We start from the raw sequence: 24,737 nt of genomic DNA on the forward strand, positions 1-24,737 counted from the left end.
TGAGACTGTTTTCTTGCTGATATTCTCAAAGAAGTGTAAAATTGCTTGTCAAATAGAAGGGTGAGCTAAAGACGTATAACTTGGATGTACGTTTTCAGCAGGAGGATTGACCTCCAGTTTCATGTCCCCGGAGAATGTGCTGTAGTTTCGGCTTACTTCTATGTTCTGCTTTTGCTGAAAATATTAAAACAGAATGAAAATCAGCACTCAAAATTACGAAGTATTGGGAAAGAAAAGATAGAGAAAGAGTGTACTGTATGTGTGTGTGTGGCTGCATACACACACTAATGTGCCTTTTTCTCATCATACAGTGCAACATCAGTGGGAAGACCAAGGAACACAAAGTAAGGTGACAAATTTATTATCAAAGAACTGCACATACATACAAATTTTTTCTGCCGAATCTAAAGAACATCACAATGAAAATTTAGCTGTGTCTGTGGACAAAAGTGGTATGGATGATCGGTGACTTAGACAAAACTGACAATGCAATGAACATCACACCCGAGTTTTCTGTTTTTCATTTCAATCAAGCCTGTAGCACAGAAAACGTGCAAACCAGGGCACACGCTGACAACTCGTGGCAGATTTAAGTTCTCGGGTAAGGACTTTTAAGTATTACTCTACTCCAAATAAAGTTTGTGTCACTGGCGTCCATATGCATTTTGTTCAGTTCAAGACCCACAATGAACTAACTTTCCTAGAAAGGACCTATTGAAGGTCACAAGAGAATCAGAGTGCATAATGTTATATGCTTGCACAGAATGCTTATCTAATCTGTACTCGATTGTAGAAAGAAAATGTGTGAAACAAAAAAGCCAACTGATGTCTCCCTGTGCAATACTCTTCTATTAATTCTAAGTATTACTAAGTATTTAAATTTCTACTGCATACAATTTTCAAATCATTAAGAAAACTAGAAAGAAATAGCCAGTACACATTTCAGTAGTCAAAGAAATCCACAAATACATTATAAATGATAAATCAAAAACATATAGCACTGACTCAATCGGCCATAACCACACACATTCACCACCAAAGCAAACTCACTTGGCACTTAAAACCATACAAAGTCCCAAACATTCTCCAAAGTTCCAAGCTCTCTGAGTAAAATGCACATTATTCTCTAACTCTTCATACAGTATCAAATGCTCAAACGCACAAAAAAAGAGCTACAAACAATCCTTGAAGCGGAGGAACACACACTTAACCTCACACAGCACAACACCATACAGCTCAACTAAAACAGCAAATCTGTAAGACAAAAGGAAACTTCAAAATCACAGTAGTCAAAAGGGGGAACCATGAATATACCGGTATATATATATACACATAAAACTGGAATCAAGGAGAGGGTCTGATTAAAACACCAATAATGTTACAGGGTGTAGTCATTGCTACATATAAGGTGGGAGGCTGGCGGAAATGGGAAGACCAGCTGAAGACTGACAATTGGAAACAAAGTATGGAAACAAAGGACAGATGCCAGAATGACACCCACAGGCGGAATTAAGACCAAACGAAGAAAGATGGATGGAGAATCTGAAACTAAAAGAGTGGACAGGCAAAGAGGACAGAGAACAGTAAGACTGTAGATAGACTGACGGAGAGAAATTTAAAAAAATGCACAAGGTATGCAGTGTGTACAGTGAGGAGCTGTTAAATCAATCACGAGGCCAGTCTTTGCTGAAAGTAAACAGAAGCCATAGAGTTAGCCTCTCATCCCATCCTGACCCAATATAACCCCTAGAAGAAGCTGCTAACACTGTTCTAAAATACGATGAAGCTCATGCATCCAGCACAATTCTCATGATAATACTAACAAAAGTCGAAAAAAGTGAATTTTGTAAACAAGCTAATAGTCAGAAATTGCGTAAGTTAGAAGACAGCTCTGAACCTCCTCACTGTAAACAAAGCAAACATTGTTTCCAGGCGCTCAAGCTCTCGGGTTGTTGGCACTTCCTCGGTGACGCACACCCTCCGATTTCTTCTCTGGTGCAGCTCTGGAAGAAAAAGACAGATGTCAGATACTTAATTCAAAGCATCCCATGTGATGTAGTTCTTCTCAGACCACAACTTAGCTCTCGCTGCCACACTCTCCAAAATCTACATAAACTGTTGCAACTGTTAAAGTCTGCATGACTGAGTAGTTTGGGAACCCCTTATTACTGCAGAAACTGGCAGGTTTCAGCATGCTAGGCTTATAACATGTCATTTTGCTTCCTGCCATCCTTAAAAGAAACAACATCCACGGGAAAGTGATCATCTATCATCATTTGTCTGTTGTTTATCTTATGAGGAGATAGCGTGTATGCTGAAAGTAAAACAACTGAATGTCTTATTCTTCTTGTTTCCCGCCATGCTAGATGATCAATCTGGTTTCTGGGACGAAGCCTACAGTTTGCCGCAGTGACTCTTATGTCTAACTACCCTAGGCCACGTCTGGTGTCTCAAGAGCGTTCCGATTGTGAAAACTTCATTTCTTTGTTCTCTCATCTCTAAGTGTGAATAGGCATAGAACTGACCCATCTTGATTGGGATCCTCATCCTCAGCCGCATCCTTGTTGCGTTTCTTTTCGTAGATGAAGATGATGGTACACAGGATAACCACCTCAGCAACGATGCCCAGGAAGGGCCACAAGGCAGCCAGCTTGTCTGAAAGGCAAACACTATCTGTTTCAATCTCAATACCAACACCTACACTTCATGTATAATATGCGCAAACTAAAAGAATCCAGAAATGAGTTACATGAAACGAAAGAGTATCGGTCTGGTTGTAAATATGGACACAATCTGCACACTGAACCCAGGAATATGTTGTCTGAATGGAATCAGTAGAAATCTGCTCGTGAATATGAATGCCAGCATTTCATTATCTGTACAATTAATTAAACAAGAAGGGCAAAGCCCATACGACTCACATGCTTTACACATTTTTCCTACCAAAATACATGTGACCTTGACCCAAGGTCAAGGTCATGCAACACAAAGCTGTTAATTCAAGACATAGGAAGTACAATGGTGCTTATTGGCTCTTTCTACCATGAGATATGGTCACTTTTAGTGGTTCACTACCTTATTTTGGTCACATTTCATAAGGGTCAAAGTGACCTTGACCTTGATCATATGTGACCAAATGTGTCTCATGATGAAAGCATAACATGTGCCCCACATAATTTTTAAGTTTGAAACAGTTATCTTCCATAGTTCAGGGTCAAGGTCACTTCAAAATATGTATACAATCCAACTTTGAAGAGCTCCTGTGACCTTGACCTTGAAGCAAGGTAAACCAAACTGGTATCAAAAGATGGGGCTTACTTTGCCCTATATATCATATATAGGTGAGGTATTGAATCTCAAAAACTTCAGAGAAAATGGGAAAAATGTGAAAAATAGCTGTTTTTAGGCAACATTTATGGCCCCTGCGACCTTGACCTTGAAGCAAGGTCAAGATGCTATGTATGTTTTTTGGGGCCTTGTCATCATACACCATCTTGCCAAATTTGGTACTGATTGTAAGGCTTCTTTTTAAGCCTACTGTCTATATGATACTTACAGAGACAGTACTATTCTTGCACATTATCTATTATAGGCCGAAAAAATTGGACAAAACGCTGAGTGGGTACAATTATCTCCCATAACCATGCGCCACCGTGGATCCCAAGCACTGTCCGAGTGCTTCCCCCTTACAGGATGTAGGTGGCGCGTCCTCTTTCTTTATGAGCTGCAGACCCTCAAAAAGCCCATAACATATCAAGAGGGGAGGCGGGAGGGAAACTCTAATAGTACTGTCTCGGTAAGTATCATATAGACAGTAGGCTTAAAAAGAAGCCTTACAGTCAATATAACACTTACCTCGACAGTACTATTCTTGCACAGAATACCAGAGTGGTGTGAGGGTGATATGTAGAGTATTAAACTCCTTAATCAAAATCACTTAAATCCAAGGATTAAGATACCCAGGCAATTTTCGAACAGTACTACCGTAAAAGAAAATATACCCAAGAAACATACCTTAGACTGACGTGACCATGCTAGCAACCACTGCTGTGTGGTGAACTCAATGTCAAAGTCCAGGCCACTCAAAGCTTGACTACCACTGAGTCTACGGCAAGTGGCTAAAGCGATGAGGAACAATTAGTCTTAAAAATCAGCAACTTGATACTGATGCCTGCCAGGGGTTCAAACTCATTGCTACGCAGGAGTTTGAGGACCAGAAAGACATCCCCCTTGGGAAATGAAACCCGAGGTTTAGACACCGCTGCATTGCTAATACCCGAAAGGACATTAGCGATGAGGGAGGACCTGATCAAGTGTTCAGTTCTGCGACCAGTAGCGGCCGCAATCGTGGAAGCGATGGCAGATCTGTATCCAAGAAGAGTCTTAGAAGAAAGACTCTTCTTTTGATACACTTCCACCAGGAAGTTGGCCAAGTCCTGTGTTGAGGGATAAAGCGGCTTTATCCCCTTGGACAAGGCGAAGGTGGCCCAAGCTCTCCAGCGTAAGTCGTAGAGCTGATTAGTTGATCGCCTCTTAGCGTTCAAGGAAAACTCTACTGAACTCTTGTGCAATCCTAGTGCAAGCAGTTTGGAGCGCACAAGAGCCATGCGGTCAAGCACAGACTCTCTGGACGTGGATGAGGGAGGCATGATCGAGGCTGGAGCAGACCTCCCCCGTCCAGATCCAGAGGTAGAGGGTCTACGTGGGTGAGACCGCGAAGATCTGGAAACCACGGAGCTGTTGGCCAGTAAGGCGCGACCAAAATCAGTCTTGGTCGTTCCTGCAGATATTTTGCCAGCACCCTCGGAATCAGAGATGTCGGGGGATAGGCGTAAGCATCGAGGAGCCTCCACAAGAGAGTGAATGCGTCCAAGTGGAACGCATTCATGTCTCGAAAGGGGCTGACGTACCTGGGAAGCCGAGCGCTGAATCGAGTTACGAACAGATCGATCAGAGGACGGTCCCACCTTGCCCACAGACGCTGTAGAACGTTGTGAGCGATGGTCCATTCTGTGGAGAGAACCTGATCGCCCCGACTGAGAATGTCGGCCAGGGCGTTCAGTTTCCCCGGAACGAACTGGACTGACATCCGGACCTGATTGGTCTGGCACCAGAGCAGAATCTCCTCCGCCAACAGGGAGAGGGACCGAGAATTGGTGCCCCCCTGGTGGCGAAGGTAAGCTAAGCATGTGGTGTTGTTGTCCCCGTTGAAAATCAGAGGGGCCAAGGACAGGCCGAATGGGAGGGCCCGAAACTCGAACACCGTGCCCTCCCAAACGAACCGGAGCAGATGTCGGTACCCCGGGGCCACCAGGATGTGGAAGTAAGCATCCTGGAGGTCCCAGACATGGCCCAATCGTTTGGCCGGATGGCCAACCGGACCGACGAAGGGGTTTCCATCTTGAACTTGCACCTGTGAAGGTACAAGTTCAAGGTGGAGAGGTCCAACACCGGCCTGAACCGGCCGTCCTTTTTGGGGACGGTGAACAGGCGGGAGCAGAACCCCAGAGAAGGCTGAGAAAGGGGGTAGACCGCCTTCTTCTCGACCAACGAGTTCACCTCGTCCTGAAGAGCCTGCCATCTGGCAGGCTCTCGAGGAGGGGGGAACGTCCAAGGTAGAGCGGACAATGGAGGTTGTGACGACAGCGGTAGAGAAAACCCCGACCACACCACCCTCAAGAAAAACTGGTTGGAGACCAGTCTGCCCCACATGCCGCGGGCCCGAAAAAAAAGGGAACCGCCGGACGAAAGAGGGGCAACTTGAGGGGGCGTCAACGTAGGGCCGGGACTCACTGAAAATTCTGCTGGCGGGCAGGCGCAGGCTTGCGACCACCCCCCCTGGTGATGCTGCTTCCCCTTACCTGTCTGAGCACCCTTCGTCTTGCTTGGGAACGCAACAGGCGCCTAAGAGGAGGAAGAAGGAGGCAGTGAAACTGGCTTCTTCTTCTTCTTCTGAGGCTGGGAGCTGGAGGTGACTGTAGCACTTCTCTTACTCCCCGCCGCCGTCGCCGAAGCAGCGAGGCCAACCATCAGAGAATCAGTGTTCCTCTGGCGTGTGGACTCCACCACAGAACGAACAGTGTCCGGATGAAAGAGGGAAGAAGGCTGAGGAAACGTGTTCCTCAGACTCTTCCTCATATCCGGAGGCACTATAGAAGTAGGCAGAAAATGATCACGGAACAGGGCCAATAAAGTGGACCAGTGTTCCAATGGCCAATTCTGCCGCAGACGTCACGCACGATCGCACGGCATGCAAAGCCCGATCCACTCGAACCGTGTCAAGGACCCGAGTGGAATCGGACTCTGCCCGATTGGGAGGGTCCAACAGTGTGGACAGCGTGCTCATCCATGTCAAGGCCTGTGATTGGGCCTCGACTGTGGAAGAAACGGTGGCCTCAAGATTGTGGAACGAAGCAGAGCTCAGTTCCACCTTCTTGACCGAAGGCACCTCCCCAACGAACACATCACCGTCAGCCCCACCCTAAACACTCGAAGTCTGGAAAGGGAGAGTTCGAGAGTCAAAGGGAAAAGGGAGGGACGAAACAGATTGGACACGAGGAAACAGTGGAGGTGCGCCTCCCGAAGGAAAGCATGGCACTGAACCCGCGTCCTCCCGAGGAACATAGGTCGCGTTTGCACGTGAATCTGTACTCCTCAGGCGATGTGCTGCCGCTTCCACCGTGGCACTTAGACTAGGGTGGAACGCGAATTGCCGGCGGCCGGATCGTTCATAAAACGAGCCGCCGGCAGACGCGGCGTGAGCCTCCCGCGCCCGGGCCGAAGCGGACTCAAAGGACGAGAGGGCGTCTCAGGGAAGGACGTCCTGAAACTGTTCAAACGTCCTTCTAGCTGTGCGAGGACGAGCCTCCTGCCTCTCGTCCTCAGACCCCGGGTCCACGTCCTGTGTGTCAACACTAGACGACAGACGCTTAAGAGAGGCATCCGTGACGTCAAGACGCCGCGTGATGTCTGTCATGTACTGTTGGAAAGTACGAAGCATAGCTTCGGAAGTTCCATCAGAAACCGGCAAGGGTAGAGTTTCAGTGTTAACCTCAGGGCGACCCTGATCCTCCTCCCTATCGTCCTCCGACTCACTCTCCTCTTCACTTCCCGACAACTCCTCAAAAGCAGGAGTGTAGGGAGCTTGAGGGGGAAGAGCCGAAAGCGATGAAGCAGGCTGTGAAGAAACGCCCACAGAAGCAAGAGGCCGCGAAGACCCCTGCCCCAAAGACGAAACGTCTCCAGCAGCCGAAGGGGGAGAAAAACAACAACCCTGCGACTGTTGGGTCAGCCCAGCCAACGAACCCCCGCCATTTATAGACTGAACAGGAACCCATCGGGTCTGATCAGAAAAGAAATGGTCCGGTCCGGTCGGGGGTGCCGATCCGGTCCGGTAGGGTGGTCCGGTCCGGTGCCGTACCATCCGGAGGTCCCGTTCAGCACCGAACCATCGTACCCACAGAAGTGTTCGGGTGGTTAGGTCCGGACGTGGACATACCGTACCATCCGGACCCGTAGGTCCGGTGGTCCGGTATGGTCCGGTTCGGTGCCAGACCATCCAGACCAACAGAGGTGGTCGGGTGGTCCCGCACCGGACCATCCGGACCCGTAGGTCCGGACCCGTAGGTCCGGTACCATCCGGAGGTCCTGTTCGGCACCGAACCATCCGTACGCACAGAAGTGTTCGGGTGGTTCGGTCCGGGCGTGGACGTACCGTACCATCCGGACCCGTAGGTCCGGTTCGGTGCCAGACCATCCGGACCAACAGAGGTGGTCGGGTGGTCCGGACCGGTCCGGTAGGGTGGTCCGGTGTTCCGGTCCGGTGTTCCGGTCCGGTCCCGTACCATCCGGAGGTCCCGTTCGGTACCGAACCATCCGTACCCACAGAAGTGTTCGGGTGGCTCGGTCCGGACGTGGACACACCGTACCATCCGGACCCGTAAGTCCGGTATGGTCCGGTTCGGTGCCAGACCATCCGGACCAACAGAGGTGGTCGGGTGGTCCGGTCCGGACCGGACCACCGGTCCAGCACCGGACCATCCGGACCCGTAGGTCCGGTCCGGTCCCGCACCATCCGGAGGTCCCGTTCGGCACCGAACCACCCGTACCCACAGAAGTGTTCGGGTGGCTCGGTCCGGACGTGGACATACCGTACCATCCGGACCCGTAGGTCCGGTTCGGTGCCAGACCATCCGGACCAACAGAGGTGGTCGGGTGGTCCGGACCGATCCGGTAGGGTGGTCCGGTGTTCCGGTCCTGTGGTCCGGTCCCATACCATCCGGAGGTCCCGTACGGCACCGAACCATCCGTACCCACTGAAGTGTTCGGTCCGGACGTGGACCTACCGTACCATCCGGACCCGTAGGTCCGGTGGTCCGGTATGGTCCGGTTCGGTGACAGACCATCCGGACCAACAGAGGTGGTCGGGTGGTCCGGTACCGGACCATCCGAACCCGTAGATTCGGTCCGGTCCCGTACCATCCGGAGGTCCCGTTCGGTACCGAACCATCCGTACCCACAGAAGTGTTCGGGTGGCTCGGTCCGGACGTGGACATACCGTACCATCCGGACCCGTAGGTCCGGCATGGTCCGGTTCGGTGCCAGACCACCCGGACCAACAGAGGTGGTCGAGTGGTCCGGTCCCGACCGGACCACTGGTCCGGCACCGTACCCTCCGGACCCGTAGGTCCGGTGTGTTCCGGTTCGGTGCCAGACCACCCAGACCAACCGAGGTGGTCGGGTGGTCCGGTCCCGACCGAAACACTGGTCCCGTACCGTACCATCCGGACCCGTAGGTCCGGGGGGTCCGGCAAGGGCCAGAGGTACTGTCCCGCACCGGACCCTAAGGTCCGGTACGGTCCCGTACCATGGGTCCCGTCCGGACCAAACCCGGAGGTCAAGTCCAGTCGGGACCCGTGGGTCCGGTTCGATCCCGACCCGTAAGCCTGGAACGTTCCGGACCCTTGGTCCGGACCATCCGTCACCCGAACACCAGACGCTAAGGAATGGCGTGGGGTCAAGACGGTCCGGTCGGAGGTGTCGGTCTGAGCAACAGAAACAATGTTCCCGTCGCCCTGACCATTCGACAGAAGTACCACGTTCTGTCGAACACCTCCACGTCCAGTAACTAGTCGGCCGGAGCGTTTCAAGAGGGACAGCCACCAGTCACACGGACGTCAGAGGGAACCGTAGTAGCAGTGGTCGTAGGCACGAAGCCTGAAACCCCTGCCCCCACAGGACCGCCCTGAACGGGGTCAATTCGCATCCCAACCCCAGCGGGGAGGGAATTCAGAGACCCCGTCATCTCCTCCGATCTCCCCCCCCAGGAGGCCGAAACTACTGTCAAAACAGCAGCAGACGACCCAGCGAGGGAGTTCAGAGGAGGACCCGTGTCCCTCCTGGCTTCCACAGCGGTGGAAACCGAGGAGGGCACAGGAGAGGCACCGGAAAAAGAAAGATTTTAATGCCAACTGCACCCGGTGTTCCCAGGCGGTCACCCATCCAAGTACTAACCGGGCCCGACGTTGCTTAACTTCGGTGGTCGGACGAGAACCGGTGTTTTCAACGTGGTATGGCCGTTGGCTGTCAAAACCTGAGTCTCTCCAGTAGCCCCTAGATCGGATTCACCAACCCCCAAAGAGGGTTGGGAATCGACCTGCCCCCGGATTCGAGCCAGGGGGGAGAAGGAAACCTTCCCCCCAGGCTTGAAACCGGGAGGAGCTGAAGCCTGAGACTGAGGGCCGGACAACGGCGTCGAAGGGGGGGAAGCCTGTTCCACTGAAGGAGAAGGAGAAAGAAGCTTTTTCTTTCCCCTCGACCTTCCCCGAACCTTCGACGGCGCAGCCCCGCCCGAAGTCCCAGGCTCAAGCCCAGCCTGTTTGAGCAAGCTCGCATTGAGCTTGCTCAAACAGGCTTTCTCCGCCCTCCCTCGCCGCAAACGCAAAGCGTTTGGGGAGGGAGAGTCGGAGCGCCGAAAGATCCCCTTCTCCGTGCGTAAAACATGACGCTGGGCGCCCGGAGAAGGGTTGCCCCCGGCAGACTCTGGTTCCGTAGAACCAGAGCCCAAAACAGGACGAGACATCCTACCTCGCCCTGTACGTACCCTTAAAGACCGAGAATTAACAAAATTCAAAGAAAATTTAGGTCAATACTCAAGTGAATGCGGCGAAACGAGAAGCAGACGACCGGTCACCACGAAGTAGGACGGGAGGCACGCCGAGTCCGCCACACAAAAACGGAGGCACAAGTTGAAGGAAACACAACGTAGCCTCAAGCCAGAAGTGGAATAACACACAATAATCCAACAGGTGATAGTCCACACAGAAAAGGAGCCTCTTAGTCCAAAATAATCCGGGAGCGTAGCAGAAACACAGCCGGTCTGACACGCGCGAAAAAAGAAAGAGGTCGCGCCACCTACATCCTGTAAGGGGGAAGCACTCGGACAGTGCTTGGGATCCACGGTGGCGCATGGTTATGGGAGATAATTGTACCCACTCAGCGTTTTGTCCAATTTTTTCGGCCTATAATAGATAATGTGCAAGAATAGTACTGTCGAGGTAAGTGTTATATTGACAGACTGAATAGTGTCCAAGAAATATCCAACGTTAAAGTTTTCCGGACGGACGGACGGACGGACGGACGGACGGACGACTCGGGTAAGTACATAGACTCACTTTTGCTTCGCATGTGAGTCAAAAATGTCATAACCAAGGCCAAAGGTGGCACGCAATTTTGCTCTCAAAGAAAACATTTCTGATCACCAGTGCGGTCTTAGGAAAATACTCATCCCCTGAACTAGTTGTTCAATCTTCTTACTTAAGTTTGTGCACTCAACAGAAATTAGCTCTTGATGTCTTCACTCAATAACAGAGAAAGAATTCTGTCCCACTTGGAGAAGCAGCATTTTTAGTGTGTATTATTTTGTTTATTTTGACCCATAAATCATGCAAACAACACTGACTGTGACAAAAAAACATTTTGTCTGAATGATTCCTCAAGCCAGCCAGACTGACATATATAATAGTTAAAACAGCCAACATTCCTAAGATGATACATGTATGCCACCCACTACTGCTCTCAACTCATAACTGCCTCACATTTTCCTAAGTTATTCCAAAGCTAGAGAATTCAATATGGAACCATCTTGTCCTTCTTGCCTGGATCCCAAGTGAAACTGTGAATGTATGTGCACAGTTTTTGTTCACTTACCTTTCACACGAACAAGGATTTCCTGTGTGGAGTTGAACTGAGGCCATTTTTCTTGTTTAGCCATGCAAATGTACTTGCCGCCATCGTCAAAATCCACAGAGTCAAGCTGGAGCTTAGAGTTTTCCATTGGTTCCCCGTTGTACGTGTCAGCCGTCAGAAACTTGTAACGATTATCTTCTCCCTGAACATACAACCATATCATCCTCAGCCATTCTTAGCAATTTAAACAAAGGAAGAAATTGGATCTTTTCTAAGGTTTTCTTAGATTTAAAATACATGTAACTCTGAAATAATCAGCACCACCATCATCAATGTTTTCCGGAAATAACTCTACCATGATTTTCAAGCACTTTGGAAGAGTTGCAGCCCTGACAGACAACCACCAAGACGTTTTGCCTGAGGTAACTTGAATTGAGCTTTTTTTTTTAAATAAAAGGGCACCACGAAAGAGTTATTTTGAACATCGATTATTCAGCAATAACCAGCATACAACAGAATGTCAAGGCCATGGAAAGCCTAGTTTTCCACAACACTTGACAGCAATCAAAAACTTCAAAAAATAATAAAGAACGATTCTGAAACTGCCTGACACATAAAATCAACTGCACACACACAACAAAAAAGATTCAACAACTGAGGCAGTTTAACTTAATAACTAGTGTTTTTGAAGAGATAACACACAAAAACATCAAAAGACGCAATAAAATACACAAGATGTAAACCTTTGACAGTCTCACTTTCAGTCACAGAATAAACACATTCATTCCAAACAGCAGATGTAGACAGTGCCTCTGTACAGGACTCGATTCCTACCATAATTGGCTTATCTTCCTTAAACCAGGTGACCGTGGGTTTAGGGTAGCCCAGAACTCTGCACTCAATGACCAGCACCTCATCCTGCACCAAGTTCTTGGACTTGTCGAAAGGAATGACCTTAGGGGTAGCTGCAAATTGCATAGCACACACATCATACCATCAGCAACAACAACAAAATCCATGCGCATGTGAGCAAAAGCCCTCAAGACTTGAACATGAAAGTAAAATCAAATGTCCGCATCTATATATATTTATAATGACAGGGTTTAGCCTGGAATAAAAAGACAATGGGACATTTGTCCCCCTCAACCAAATTCTGATGGGACATTACATAGTCGAAGGCAAAACGTTTTTGTCTAGCTCATTCCAAACACTGTACTCCCGTGAAAAGTGTGCATGGGGTGGCGCAGTGGTACGTAATCTCAGTGCGCCCTTTGACGCACTGAAGGCAATTCTAATGGGACATTTTGAGATGTTATGCACCAATGGCGCAAGGCGCACTAGTAAATGTTTGTTTATTTGTTGCTTAACGTCCAGCCGACTACGCAGAGCCATATCAGGACGAGGAAGGGGGGGATGAAGGGGGCCACTTGTCAAGCGATTCCTGTTTACAAATGCACTAACCCATTACTTGTGTCCCAGCAGGCTTTAGTAAAACTAAATTAATACCTACTGGAAGATTACCAGTTTCCAGTATGTTAAAATAGGCTTAACCTATCTACTGCTGGACTTACATCAGAACACTAACAGATTAAACTATACATGAATCGCGAGACAAGCGGCAAGAGAAGAGATTTTTGGAAAAAATACAGGTGAATGAGCAAGAAGGCAGAAAAAAGAAAAGAATTCATGAAGAAAAAGAGAGCATGACAGGAAAGAGGAACCAAAAATCTACCCAACAGCAAACTAGAAAGCTCCTGCGGTTCCAAAAACAGGAGGGGCCTTTAATTTCATAACCGCAGTGCCCCACTGCGGGAACTAGTAAATGAAACCCTGTAATGATATATATATGAGGCTTTGCCAAAAGGTGCTGGGGGGGTGCTTGGACATTTGTGACAAACTAAACCTTTTCAGTTGATTTTTTTTGGTGTTTTAAGTGATACATTAGTCTTTGATGAACACATTTGTGTAATAAAAGAATGGTTTGTGCATTTGGGAAATGTGTACGGTTTGATAATATGCCATAAAACGCCAATTTTGAGAAAAGCCACATGTGCAACAAAACTGACCACAGAAGCCATTAATATCATTTCATACAACTGGTAATGATTTATTTCTAGTAAACAGACCCTGCAGAAGCATTATCAGTCTTTAAAAGTACATTTGGAGCCAAATCTTGAATGCAGTGTCACGTAATGTCGCAAAACGCTCAAACATCATAAAAGTCAAAACTGATACTTTCTGCTAAGTAACCACAAGAAGTATAAACCCTAAAATAAAATATAACACTTCAACAGAAACACTGACACATGTTAAAAATATCCCTAAAAGTTGTTACAGTTTGCTCAAACTAGTTAAACATGTTGTTGTAGGTGTCACGTGTTACAAAAATATTGATGGACATGAAAATATTCATAATATTTGAAATAACAACCAGAATGTTATACATACACTAACTTTTCATTTACAATCTAAAGATTAGGTTATTTATGGAATATGAAAACAGAAACAATAGCAAAACATGTTAAAAGCAAGTCATAACAGCATTCTACGTGTCACATGTTACACTGTGTGAGTGGACATGAAATTATTCAAAATGTTATAAATGACAACTGTGATACAGTGGAACCCCTCTGTAGCGACCTTGAAAATGTTGACAAAATTCGGTCCTTATGGACGGGGGTCCTTACAGAGGGAGGGGGCGGGGCCACAAAGAAAGTCACCTCAGATTTTCTTAAAAAAAGAAAACAGAGAAGTTTGAGTTGCTGACGACCGTTTCCTCAAGCAAACTGCTTCGATTTCATGTTTGACATTGTCGATGGTGTCCACCAGTTCTGGTGCATGTTTCAATGCAAAAAGAGTTAGTTTCTGAGCAAGCATTTCTTTACAGCAGTCCCTGCAATGATGAAGGCCCTCCGAGAAAGAGAGTGAAAAATCGGCCACCGTTCTCAGCATCGCGTATCTGTGTGTAACCTCTTTCATTGACAAGATACTCTTGTTTCCCTGCAGCCTTGACCAGTGAGTCGGTTACCTAATCTGTGAACCCTTCAGTTGTGTTGCTTTGTCAAGAGTTAGACACAGTCAACTAGTTTTGCTCTGAGTGAACAGTGCAGCTGGCCTCAATTAGCTTGTCTTTTATCTTTATTTGGTGTTTAACGTCGTTTTCAACCACGAAGGTTATATCGCGACGAGGGAAAGGGGGGAGATGGGATAGGGGAAAGGGGGGAGATGGGATAGAGCCACTTGTTAAGTGTTTCTTGTTCACAAAAGCACTAATCAAAAAATTGCTCCAGGGGCTTGCAACGTAGTACAATATATTACCTTACTGGGAGAATGCAAGTTTCCAGTACAAAGGACTAAACATTTCTTACATACTGCTTGACTAAAATCTTTACAAACATTGACTATATTCTATACAAGAACCACTTAACAAGGGTTAAAGGAGAAACAGAATCCGTTAGTCGCCTCATACGACATGCGGGGTGCAGAGAAATAAGGATGTGGAAAAGAAGACTTTTGGTAAGTGAAATAAAGGTGATGGATCCAGTCAGGTAGAAATAAGACAACAAGAAAAGAATTGGAAAACTGCAGGGAATAGTAGGGAGAGTTTTCTTGGAAGGAAATATAGGTGAAAGGACTGGTAAGGCAGAAATAAGACAAAAGAAGAGAAGAAACAGAACCGTTAGTCGCCTCTTACGACATGCTGGTTAGCATCGGGTAAATTCTTTCTAGTCCCAACCAATATGGGACTCCCCCTAACCCGCGGGGGGGAATTAGCCGGTGACACCTCTCTGGCCACAGCACCAAACAGTACATGGCTGGGGGGAGAGAGAGAGAGAGGGGGGGGGGGTAGCTGGCTAAACTCAGTGGGGTGTCCGGTGTCACTGAAGTCAGCAGGAAGAGCATTGGAGAGAAATAGAGAGGTGTACTCTTCCAAACAATTTCCAAGGATCAGTTGTCAGGGCTTAGGGTAGTCAGTGAGGGAGAGTGAGAGCGGTTTGTGTACAGTCCGACTGAAGAGTGAAAAGTCACTGCCACAAGATCGGCATGCAGTCAATAAAGCCAGACAAGAAGAATGATTATGACATGCGGCTCTATCTGCTGGTTTTTTATTCAAACTGGTTTTCAACGCTTATTCTCACAAAGCATCTGCACACCTGCCTCTGCCTCTGCTGTGTTTGTGTGGCTGCTTTCGTATGATGTCAGTGCATGGTGAGTGCGTTCACTGCCTTGTCACCACTTCCCCACCTTTTTCAGAATGTTTTCTTGGAGTTGGATAATTCTTTGAATTTGCGATTTTCCAACATCAAGACTTTTTGCAATCGTGATGGCAGTTTCTCCCTTTTTGTGTCTGTTCACAACATTCACTCGATTTTCGAGAGTTAAATATTTTCTTTTTTTTGTAGACGCCATGTCGACCTCCACTGCTCTTCTGTCCAAAGACTGTCTATTCTGACTGAATTGAACGGTGTGTGTTGGTCACGTGAGTTTGTTTTCTCGATGATTGGTTTGTGATGTTTACTCAGCCCACCCAACCATCACACCTCTCAGCGGTTAATTAGTGCCTTTGCTTACGCAAGACTGGTTATAACCGGTTTGTCAGTGATGCGTTACGCTGACTGAGTCTTGGCTTTGTCTGACAAGTCGTTACACAAGCTGTTAGGTCGGTCCTTAGACGTTAGAGCAGGGTGGTCGCTACACTGGTGACAACTATATAAGGAAACACATCGGTTAAAAAAAAAAGGGTCGTTGTGGCGGGGTAGTCCTTAGAGAGGGGGGTCGTTGTGAGGGGTTCCACTGTATTAAATAGACCTTTAGGATACATTCATATTTTGAAGATTAGGTAATTATGGAACATCAAAGCACCACAAAAAAAGTAACATCATGTTCAAAACAGGTCAAATCTGCGTTCTACCTGTCACGTGTTACATGGAGTCAGTGGACATGAAATCAATGAAAATGTCAAAAATAACTACAATATTCAAACAGACATTTAGAATACAGTTTTAACCTAATGTCTATGTACATCTGGAACAAGGTTCTCAATCAAATCGAATTTTTTTAATTAGTTGTACGTAAAATCCTAGCAAAATCCAAATTTTAAAAAAAAAAACTTTGATTTTTTTTTATGTTGGGGAGGGGGGGGGGTGGTGTTAAAACAATCTCATGAAAATATTTCTTCCCCCTGCTAACCCAAAAGCATTTTTTCAGCTTTGGCTACAATATTTACAAGGACATATATGTCTCCTCCTAAATCGTTGCACGGATATGAACGTATCGTCCTGAATCGTAACACGGATATTAAGAAAAACAGAGGATCGAATTTTTCTTCAATCAAATTTGCCTCCAAAAGTAGCAAGCAGTTGTATATAGGTTACACAATATGCAAGATAATCAGAACTCGGAGTGTGTAAGCTATTTATCCCATTACTCCGACGTTTTCATTAAAAACACTTACTTTTTCCACTAAAACCTGCCCGTGCCTGTTTTCAGCTTGCCAAAAGCCTCCGCAGTCGAAATTCATGTCAATGAATTCATGCGCATAGCTAGTTCCCATTTGTCAGCATAATGGACGGCGTCATTCGACTTGTATGTAGACATTCAGTCATTCAAATTGCTTATAAAAAGGTCTGCTATCTGCTTTTACATTTTGAAAGTCATTTTAAAATATCCTTGTGTATCATGTATATGACATCGACTTTCGTTATACTCAATTCGGCATACCGGGTTTATATTTTTACCAGAATTGCGCACGATAATGGCAGCGCAACAAATTCAGTTCGGGCCGTGCTGGTTTGATCGTTGACCCAAGTCAGTTTGCATGCAGTGTTACTGTTTGTCAGTCGGGGATAGAAATGTTGGCTGTCATCGCGCTGTTATGTTTTGGTTTTCACACGTGGATCACTTACATATTCAGTCGGTCGGGTTTTGTGTGTGTGTGTGTGTGTGTGTGTGTGTGTGTGTGTGTGTGTGTGTGTGTGTGTGTGTGTGTGTGTGGTCGCCCTTCGTGGTCGGCTGGGCGTTAAGCAAACAAACAAACAAACTCTCTCTCTCTCTCTCATTCTCTCTCTCTCTCTTTCTCTCTCTCACTCTCTCTCTCTCTCTCTCTCTCTTTCTTTCTTTCTCTCTCTCTATCTCTATCTCTCTCTCTCTTCAGGAACCGACAAGGAATAAGATGAAAGTGTTTTTAAATTGATTTCGAAAATTTAATTTTGATAATAATTTTTATATTTTTAATTTTCTGAGCTTGTTTTTAATCCAAATATAACATATTTATATGTTTTTGGAATCAGAAAATAATGGAGAATAAGATGAACGTAAATGTGTATCGTTTTATAAAAACTTTTTTTTTTTTTTACAATTTTCAGAGTTTTAATGACCAAAGTCATAAATTAATTTTTAAGCCACCACGCTGAAATGCAATACCGAAGTCCGGGCTTCGTCGAATATTACTTGACCAAAATTTCAACCAATTTGGTTGAAAAATGAGAGCGTGACAGTGCCGCCTCAACTTTCACGAAAAGCCGGATATGACGTCATCAAAGACATTTATAAGAAAAAATGAAGAAAAAAAGTCTGGGGATATCATACCCAGGAACTATCAAGTCAAATTTCATAAAGATCGGTCCAGTAGTTTAGTCTGAATCGCTCTACACACACACACACACACACACACACACACACACACGCACACACCACGACCCTCGTCTCGATTCCCCCCTATACGTTAAAACATTTAGTCAAAACTTGACTAATTGTAAAAAGTAGTCCATCTGTAAACTCTGAATATGCAGATGACCTCCATAAATTATTCAATTGTACTCTGAAATCAAAGACAATGACCAATGACAGTTGAGATCGAAACTCGGTTGTGATGGGATATCCATAGGATATCCATAGGATATCCATATGGTTGTGATGGAATATTCAGAATAATCACCTCCTCAGCTAACAGAGATAAAGAGGCAGGTCATGGGATAATATAAGCTAATTCAATTCGTCGGGAGAAGAATTATGGGCAAGTGTCAAACATTAGATCTACAAAGTGTCAAACGTTACGTATAGATCTACACCTTACCCTGAACAGACAGTACAATATTTTCTCAACTTTACGGCTCGTCGTCTCCATGATTTTAATCGAATCGGTGACCGGAAACGCCAAAGAAGCAAAGCTAGTGGTTTCCACGCTTTTGAAAAAAATACTCGCGAAACTTCTTTGTGAAAATTGCAAAAATAACAAAATGTGTCAAACGTTACTTTCGGACATTAAACTCCATCGATTCTTTTTAGCTGCTAGATACAATAACTTCGCAAATTCTGACTCAAATGCAACACACTGCTTTTATTTCCTCGAACACGAAACTATCGTTTTCATCCAAAATGGCGGCCATTCAAAGCACCAAGACCGGCGAAAATCGAATCTGTAAACAAGTTGGTCTGCGGACATGAGGCCTTCGAAAATAACCGGGTATTTACTGGGCGAGGTTTTCGGTAAATTCTGGTTCTAATTACGATTGTTGCACATTCTACTAAGAGTTGCATGCTTAGACTGTATGAAATACGCTGATTAAAACCGATAAAGTGATGCAGACCATGATTGTTTGTTTGTTTATTTGTTGCTTAACGTCCAGCCGACTACGCAGAGCCATATCAGGACGAGGAAGGGGGGGATGAAGGGGGCCACTTGTCAAGCGATTCCTGTTTACAAATGCACTAACCCATTACTTGTGTCCCAGCAGGCTTTAGTAAAACTAAATTAATACCTACTGGAAGATTACCAGTTTCCAGTATGTTAAAATAGGCTTAACCTATCTACTGCTGGACTTACATCAGAACACTAACAGATTAAACTATACATGAATCGCGAGACAAGCGGCAAGAGAAGAGATTTTTGGAAAAAATACAGGTGAATGAGCAAGAAGGCAGAAAAAGGAAAAGAATTCATGAAGAAAAAGAGAGCATGACAGGAAAGAGGAACCAAAAATCTACCTAACAGCAAACTAGAAAGCTCCTGCGGTTCCAAAAACAGGAGGGGCTTTTAATTTCATAACCGCAGTGCCCCACTGCGGGATGCAGACCATGAAAAATCGAAAATTTCCCGAGGACACCAAAATGTCCAAAATTTTTCGGGGCCGTTTCTGGTGTATGTTTAAAACATTTTATTTTTTATTTAACATTCACAACAACAACAGGCTTCAAAACATTAAAAAAAAGCATTCATCAAACTCCCTTTTTCAAAGCACAATACATGTAAACATGTTGGGGTAATCCAGTTAATTACACTTGCTTTCCAAAAATACATGGGTCCGAAATGGCACCTTTTGGCAAAGGCTCATATATATATACATATCCCATGACCTCCCTTCTTTGTCTCTGTAAATGTACTCTAGGACTCAGACCTGTTTACCCTTACGATTTTGGCGCAATTTATTACGATTTTCTGCAAAAAATACGCCATTCCGCTATCTGTGTCAAGACTACAATTTTCATAAATAATAAAAAAAAATTAAAAAAATTATTTGTTTATTTTTTATTAATTCACATGTTTGGCATTGTTTTTTTCAATGGCAAAATGGGATGAAAAAGCACAGGACTGACCAGAGATCATGTCACTCATTCGGCAAGCGCAAGTACAGTAGAGAAGCGCTTGACACACTGAAAAAGGCCTACTACGAGCAAAAGAAAAAGAATCAGTGATGCATGTGCTTTTGATGTGATCTTCTTTGAAATTATGATGACTACAAGAACTGACTGATGTGTTTTGTTTGTGAATGATGGATATACAGTGGAGTCCAGCTATAACGAACCTGGGTATAACGAAATCCCTCTTTTAACGAACTGCCATTGATTTCCCGGCAGACAGCCTTCTATTTCTTACTTGTTACTTTCCGGCTGCATCGAACCTTTTGAACTCATTTGCATAACGAACCCCTCTTTTAACGAACACGTTTTCATCGCCCCAGAGCCGTTTTGTTTCTAAAAGTCACAAGGCTACAACAAACTGATGTCAATAATTGTCTCCAAAGACAAAAATACACAAACACAAGTGCACATCGCGTGATGAGCGAACTCCGAACAAACTAACAGCGGGAGGTGCACAGATCAAACCAAAACCGAAAGTTGTGGTGACGTCATGACATTTTGCGATGTATGTCAGTGAAGCTCGTGCACATGTGGCCTGTCTTGCTAAAAACAATGGCTGACGAACATGGTTTCGAAATCTGGAACTGTTTTTTTGTTTTCTCCGATCCGTGACCGAGTGACGCGATAGAGAACCACGTGTTCATTTGAATCAATACTCTCCTCAGACAGTGAATTCTCCTAAATTGCCCAACACTGTGGACAGTCCGGAGTGCAGTTATGTTCCGTGAATGAGCGAGTCAAAGTTTTATCGTGAAAACTGACGCTTTTCGTGCACCTCCCGCTGTTAGTTTGCTAGAGCTCTCTATGGATTTCTTTCTTTATTTGGTGTTTAACGTCGTTTTCAACCACGAAGGTTATATCGCGATGAGCTCTATGGATTATATTATGAAGCTGTTGAAAACATGCAGAGATTGTACTCTCCAAGGAAAGATCGATGGGACGATCATTTGAAAGTGAGTGGGAAAACTTGTCTTGAGACCATTTAGGGTTGAAAACTCTACAGCGAATTACTGATATAACGAACTAAAATGTATCTCCCTTGAGATTCGTTGTACTCGGACTCCACTGTATGTGCATGATTGCGTTTCGCAGACACAGTCGTTGTCATGTGCGTTGTAATTGGCGACGAATGCTGGATGATTACTATTTTTGTGCCAGAATTACTATTTTTGGGGCTGAGCATTACTCCAAAACACTTATGGGGGTAAACAGGTCTGCTAGGTATATTTCTTGCATTTCCATTGTTTTCTTGTTACATCTATGATGTAACTATTGCACTCTTATAAGGCCAAAAAGAAAAATATGTCTATTTCCGGTAACATCGCCAAAAAAAATAGGGTCGGTCGTTTTTATCTTTATTTTTTTAAACCTTTTTCTTACGTTTTGTTAACGTCTTTTTACGTGTGTTTTTTTTCTCGGCGTCATTGGCCGCCATGTTTTTATTGTGTGATGACGGAAACGGGAGGTAAGTCTCTTCGATTGTGAAGTCTCATCGACCGATTACCTCCCGGTTTTTTTGTGTGTGTGTGTGCGTGCGAAAAGCGAAAAAAAAACCTTTAGGGTCGGCGCTTAAAAATAGGGTCGGTCGGGTTACCGAAAACAGATATATTTTTCTTTTTAGCCTAACACATAAAATAGTGGATAAATAAGGGTGCACGAAATACATCATAGCTGGCTCTACTTTCTGTCGTCCTTGACATTCCAAAGTGCACATGTACCTGTCGATCGGATGTGCAACGGGTTACCACGCTTTTGAGATTTGTGCGAGAGTCGTTCAGTGCTATTGCTGAGTTTTAGCCTCGACTTGCCGAGACTATCATCACAGCGTCATAGATTTCATGACGTCTGTCGTCCATCACGTCATATTATGGGGACGTAATCTGTTATTCGCTGTTCTATTTCTCTCTTGTGATCAACATGACAAGCCGTATGTGTTTGAGTGTGTGTGCTCGTGCTCTCAACTAAAACAGAAGTCAAACTAGCAATCGTTCAAAACCCAGTCAGTCCGACCAGCACTGCTATGTTCAGGCTATGCTCATGTGAAGTTACAGCGTGCCTGGTACACAAGCCCCTATCGGTACATCATCGACTACGATTGTTCTCTGGACAAGCTGTTTAATGCATTTTGCGAGTATTTCTAGCTCTTCTGCGGTGCAGTAGGCCCTATAGACGATGAAGGTGTCCACGATCTCAGGAGATGCGTGTGTAACCACTAGGTATTCAGTCAAATCCGTGTAAGAGGCTTTCAATTGACGGGGACAACCGAGACACCATTATGCACCGACTTGATATAGATCAACAGACGTGCCTTTAGAATAAGGTACCGTATTTGACGGACTACAAGCCGCGACTTTTTTTCCAAAAAAATATCGCATTGCGGCTTAAAAAAAGATGCGGCTAAAACGTTACCTAAACTTGAATAGCATTCACCTAATGGAAGTCGTATGTGTTTGAGTGTGTGTGCTCGTGCTCTCAACTAAAACAGAAGTCAAACTCGTGATTTTTTATATGGCTTGTATTTCAGTCAAGACCCAGCGGGAATATCTAAGGGACTCACTCGCCAGAGGCTCGTGAGTCCCTTGATATTTATCCGCTGGGTCTTGACTGAAATACAAGCCATATAAAAAAACACTCGTGTTGTAACCTCTATATATATCTATCACCGCCTCATCTTTTAACTTATGCAAGTCACACGGACAGAGTTTCTTTGTGTTTTATTTTCAAAGCTTATAATTAATGTCTGCATATTGGCCATCAGAAAAATAAATATTTACAAGAAGATTAATCAGAGCTAAAAGCAAGCTACCAACATGAAAAGAAACAGATCAAAGAGGGAGGAGACTTACCATAGTATTTAACAGGAATTTCGATGCTGTGTTCTTTGTCTCCCTCCATATATTTCACAACACAAGTGTACAGCCCAGCAAAACTGCGATCTGAAAGGATTCAAGCAAAACAGAATTTATTCAACATGGTGAATCAGATGAAACAAATTCACTCAATTTTGACCGGTAAATCTCATTCAGAAATCAAAACGCTAATGGGTATTACTTTGGAAGGGTCTACTGCATAAACACCCAGATGTTTTTGGACACCCTGACAGCCTATATGCAACCTTGTATCTAATCTATAAAGCTGGTTTCTGTGTGTGTGTGTGGGTACGATGATGATATGCTCTTAAACGGCTGCACCGACTGAGACAGGAATTTCGAAGTTGGAAAATCAAACTTGAAAGGAGTCGTAAAAAAAAAAAAAGAAGGGAAAACAGTAGCTATCCTATGAGGCATCGCAGACCCTGCCCGTCACGTCTGGGCTGGCAAAACTTTGCTTCCTCTCTCCTCACTGTGTCATTAGTTTTCTTTTTGAGTTCGTACGACTGTCTTCACTTTGCTGGGGTTGACCCACAGTCTCTCCCCCCCCCCCCCCAACCCACCCCACCCCCATATTACAGCCTGTCTGTACATATTTGATATATTTGTGTGTGTGTGTATCATTGTGTGTTTTTGTAGTGCATGTGTGTGTCTGTGTGTATGAGAGAGTGAGTGAATCAGAATGTGTGTGTATGTGTCATAGGCGTATCATTTGATACACAAGAAGGAATGAATCACTTGTCAAGGACAGTTTCAATACATTACAAAAGAGGTTATGGAAAAACAGGTGCAGCTAGTAAAGAATAAAAATAAAAATCAAGCGGCAACTGTTCGCAAGAACCACAGTTAAGAGTCTTACGTGGGTGTTTTATCTCCAGCGAGCCGTTTTCGTGTTCAACATACGCCTGCTTCCCTTCCACCTTGATGTTAGCCACAGACAGGTCCCCTTTCTTCCACATGTAGGTGTACTCTATGCCGTCTTTCTCTTCCAGACCGCACTGCAGCAGAACGTCTTTCAAGTGCTCATACTCCGCCTCCTGTGGCTTTACTGTCAAGAACAAACAGAAGATAAGGACATGTATACTCATGAGGCCTAAAAAAAAAATAGGTGTGGTTACGGTAACCCGACCTACCCTATTTTTAGGGGCCGACCCTATAACTTTTTATTACATTTGTCAAAAAAAAAAAAAAAAAAAAAAACGAATGCAGAAAACGCAATGAAAGCGAAATCGCCCGAGTCGCACTTATTTCCCTGTCAAGTAGGCTTAATTTGTACACATTAGAAAAAAACGAAAAGAAAAAAAAGTAATTGCCTACCTTCCTACCCTATTTTTTTGGGCTATGTTACCGCAACCACACCTATTTTTTTTTTTGGCCTGATATAGAAACAAGCAAGTGATCATAGCCATGCTCCAACTCCTGTGGCTTCACTGTTTAAGGTCAACCAGAAGGAAAGGAGAAATGAGCAAGTGTGCATACTCATATACAGTCGGAACGTAGCTCAAGGGAAACTGTTTTTTATACGTTATAACCGGTCTACCTTATAATCGGTTATAACGTAGTTAAGAGGAAACGATACGTTTTAACCGGTTTCCCCCCTTTTTAACGTTAATATGGTAAAATAAGTATTGTTTTCTGTTGCATACGCCAGATTCATTGAACTTTGCATTAGAGGGTAAGTATGTCATAATCGGACATGAGAGAGAGAGAGGGAGAGGGAGAGCGAGAGGGGGGGGGGGGGGGGAAGAGAGAGACAGAGAGAGAGAGAGAGGGGAAGAGGGAGAGACAGAGAGAGAATCCAGGTAAGAAAAGTAATTCACTAATTGCAACATTTTTTTTATTTTTTGTAAAATCATGTTGTTTAACTAAAGTACAGTTTTCGAACTTTGCAAACTAAAATGAGGTGTCAATAAATAAAAAAACAAGTCGCGTAAGGCGAAAATACAACATTTAGTCAAGCTGTCGAACTCACAGAATGAAACTGAACGCACTGCAATTTTTCAGCAAGACCGTATACTCCGTAGCATCGTCAGTCCACCG

At 45.0% G+C, this 24,737-nt stretch overlaps 1 protein-coding gene and 1 non-coding gene across 2 annotated transcripts in view; both read right to left on the minus strand.

The window, feature by feature from the left end:
- Positions 1-345: 345 nt before the first annotated feature.
- LOC138947622 (neuroplastin-like) overlaps positions 346-24,737 on the minus strand; it is a gene marked incomplete at its 5' end in the record, with an annotated part of 35,594 nt that continues 11,202 nt past the window's right edge. Inside the window, 6 exon segments of the mRNA XM_070319136.1 lie at positions 346-2,003; positions 2,526-2,655; positions 11,209-11,389; positions 12,022-12,152; positions 22,674-22,763; positions 23,557-23,745. Of these exon segments, the coding sequence (XP_070175237.1) occupies positions 1,937-2,003; positions 2,526-2,655; positions 11,209-11,389; positions 12,022-12,152; positions 22,674-22,763; positions 23,557-23,745 (788 nt within the window).
- Positions 9,465-9,583, minus strand: LOC138951249 (5S ribosomal RNA). The gene has a single exon (XR_011451076.1). It is a non-coding gene; the product is annotated as a 5S ribosomal RNA (ribosomal RNA).

This window comes from Littorina saxatilis, linkage group LG1, assembly GCF_037325665.1.
Source record: "Littorina saxatilis isolate snail1 linkage group LG1, US_GU_Lsax_2.0, whole genome shotgun sequence".
In the NCBI taxonomy this organism is placed as follows: Eukaryota; Metazoa; Mollusca; class Gastropoda; order Littorinimorpha; family Littorinidae; genus Littorina; species Littorina saxatilis.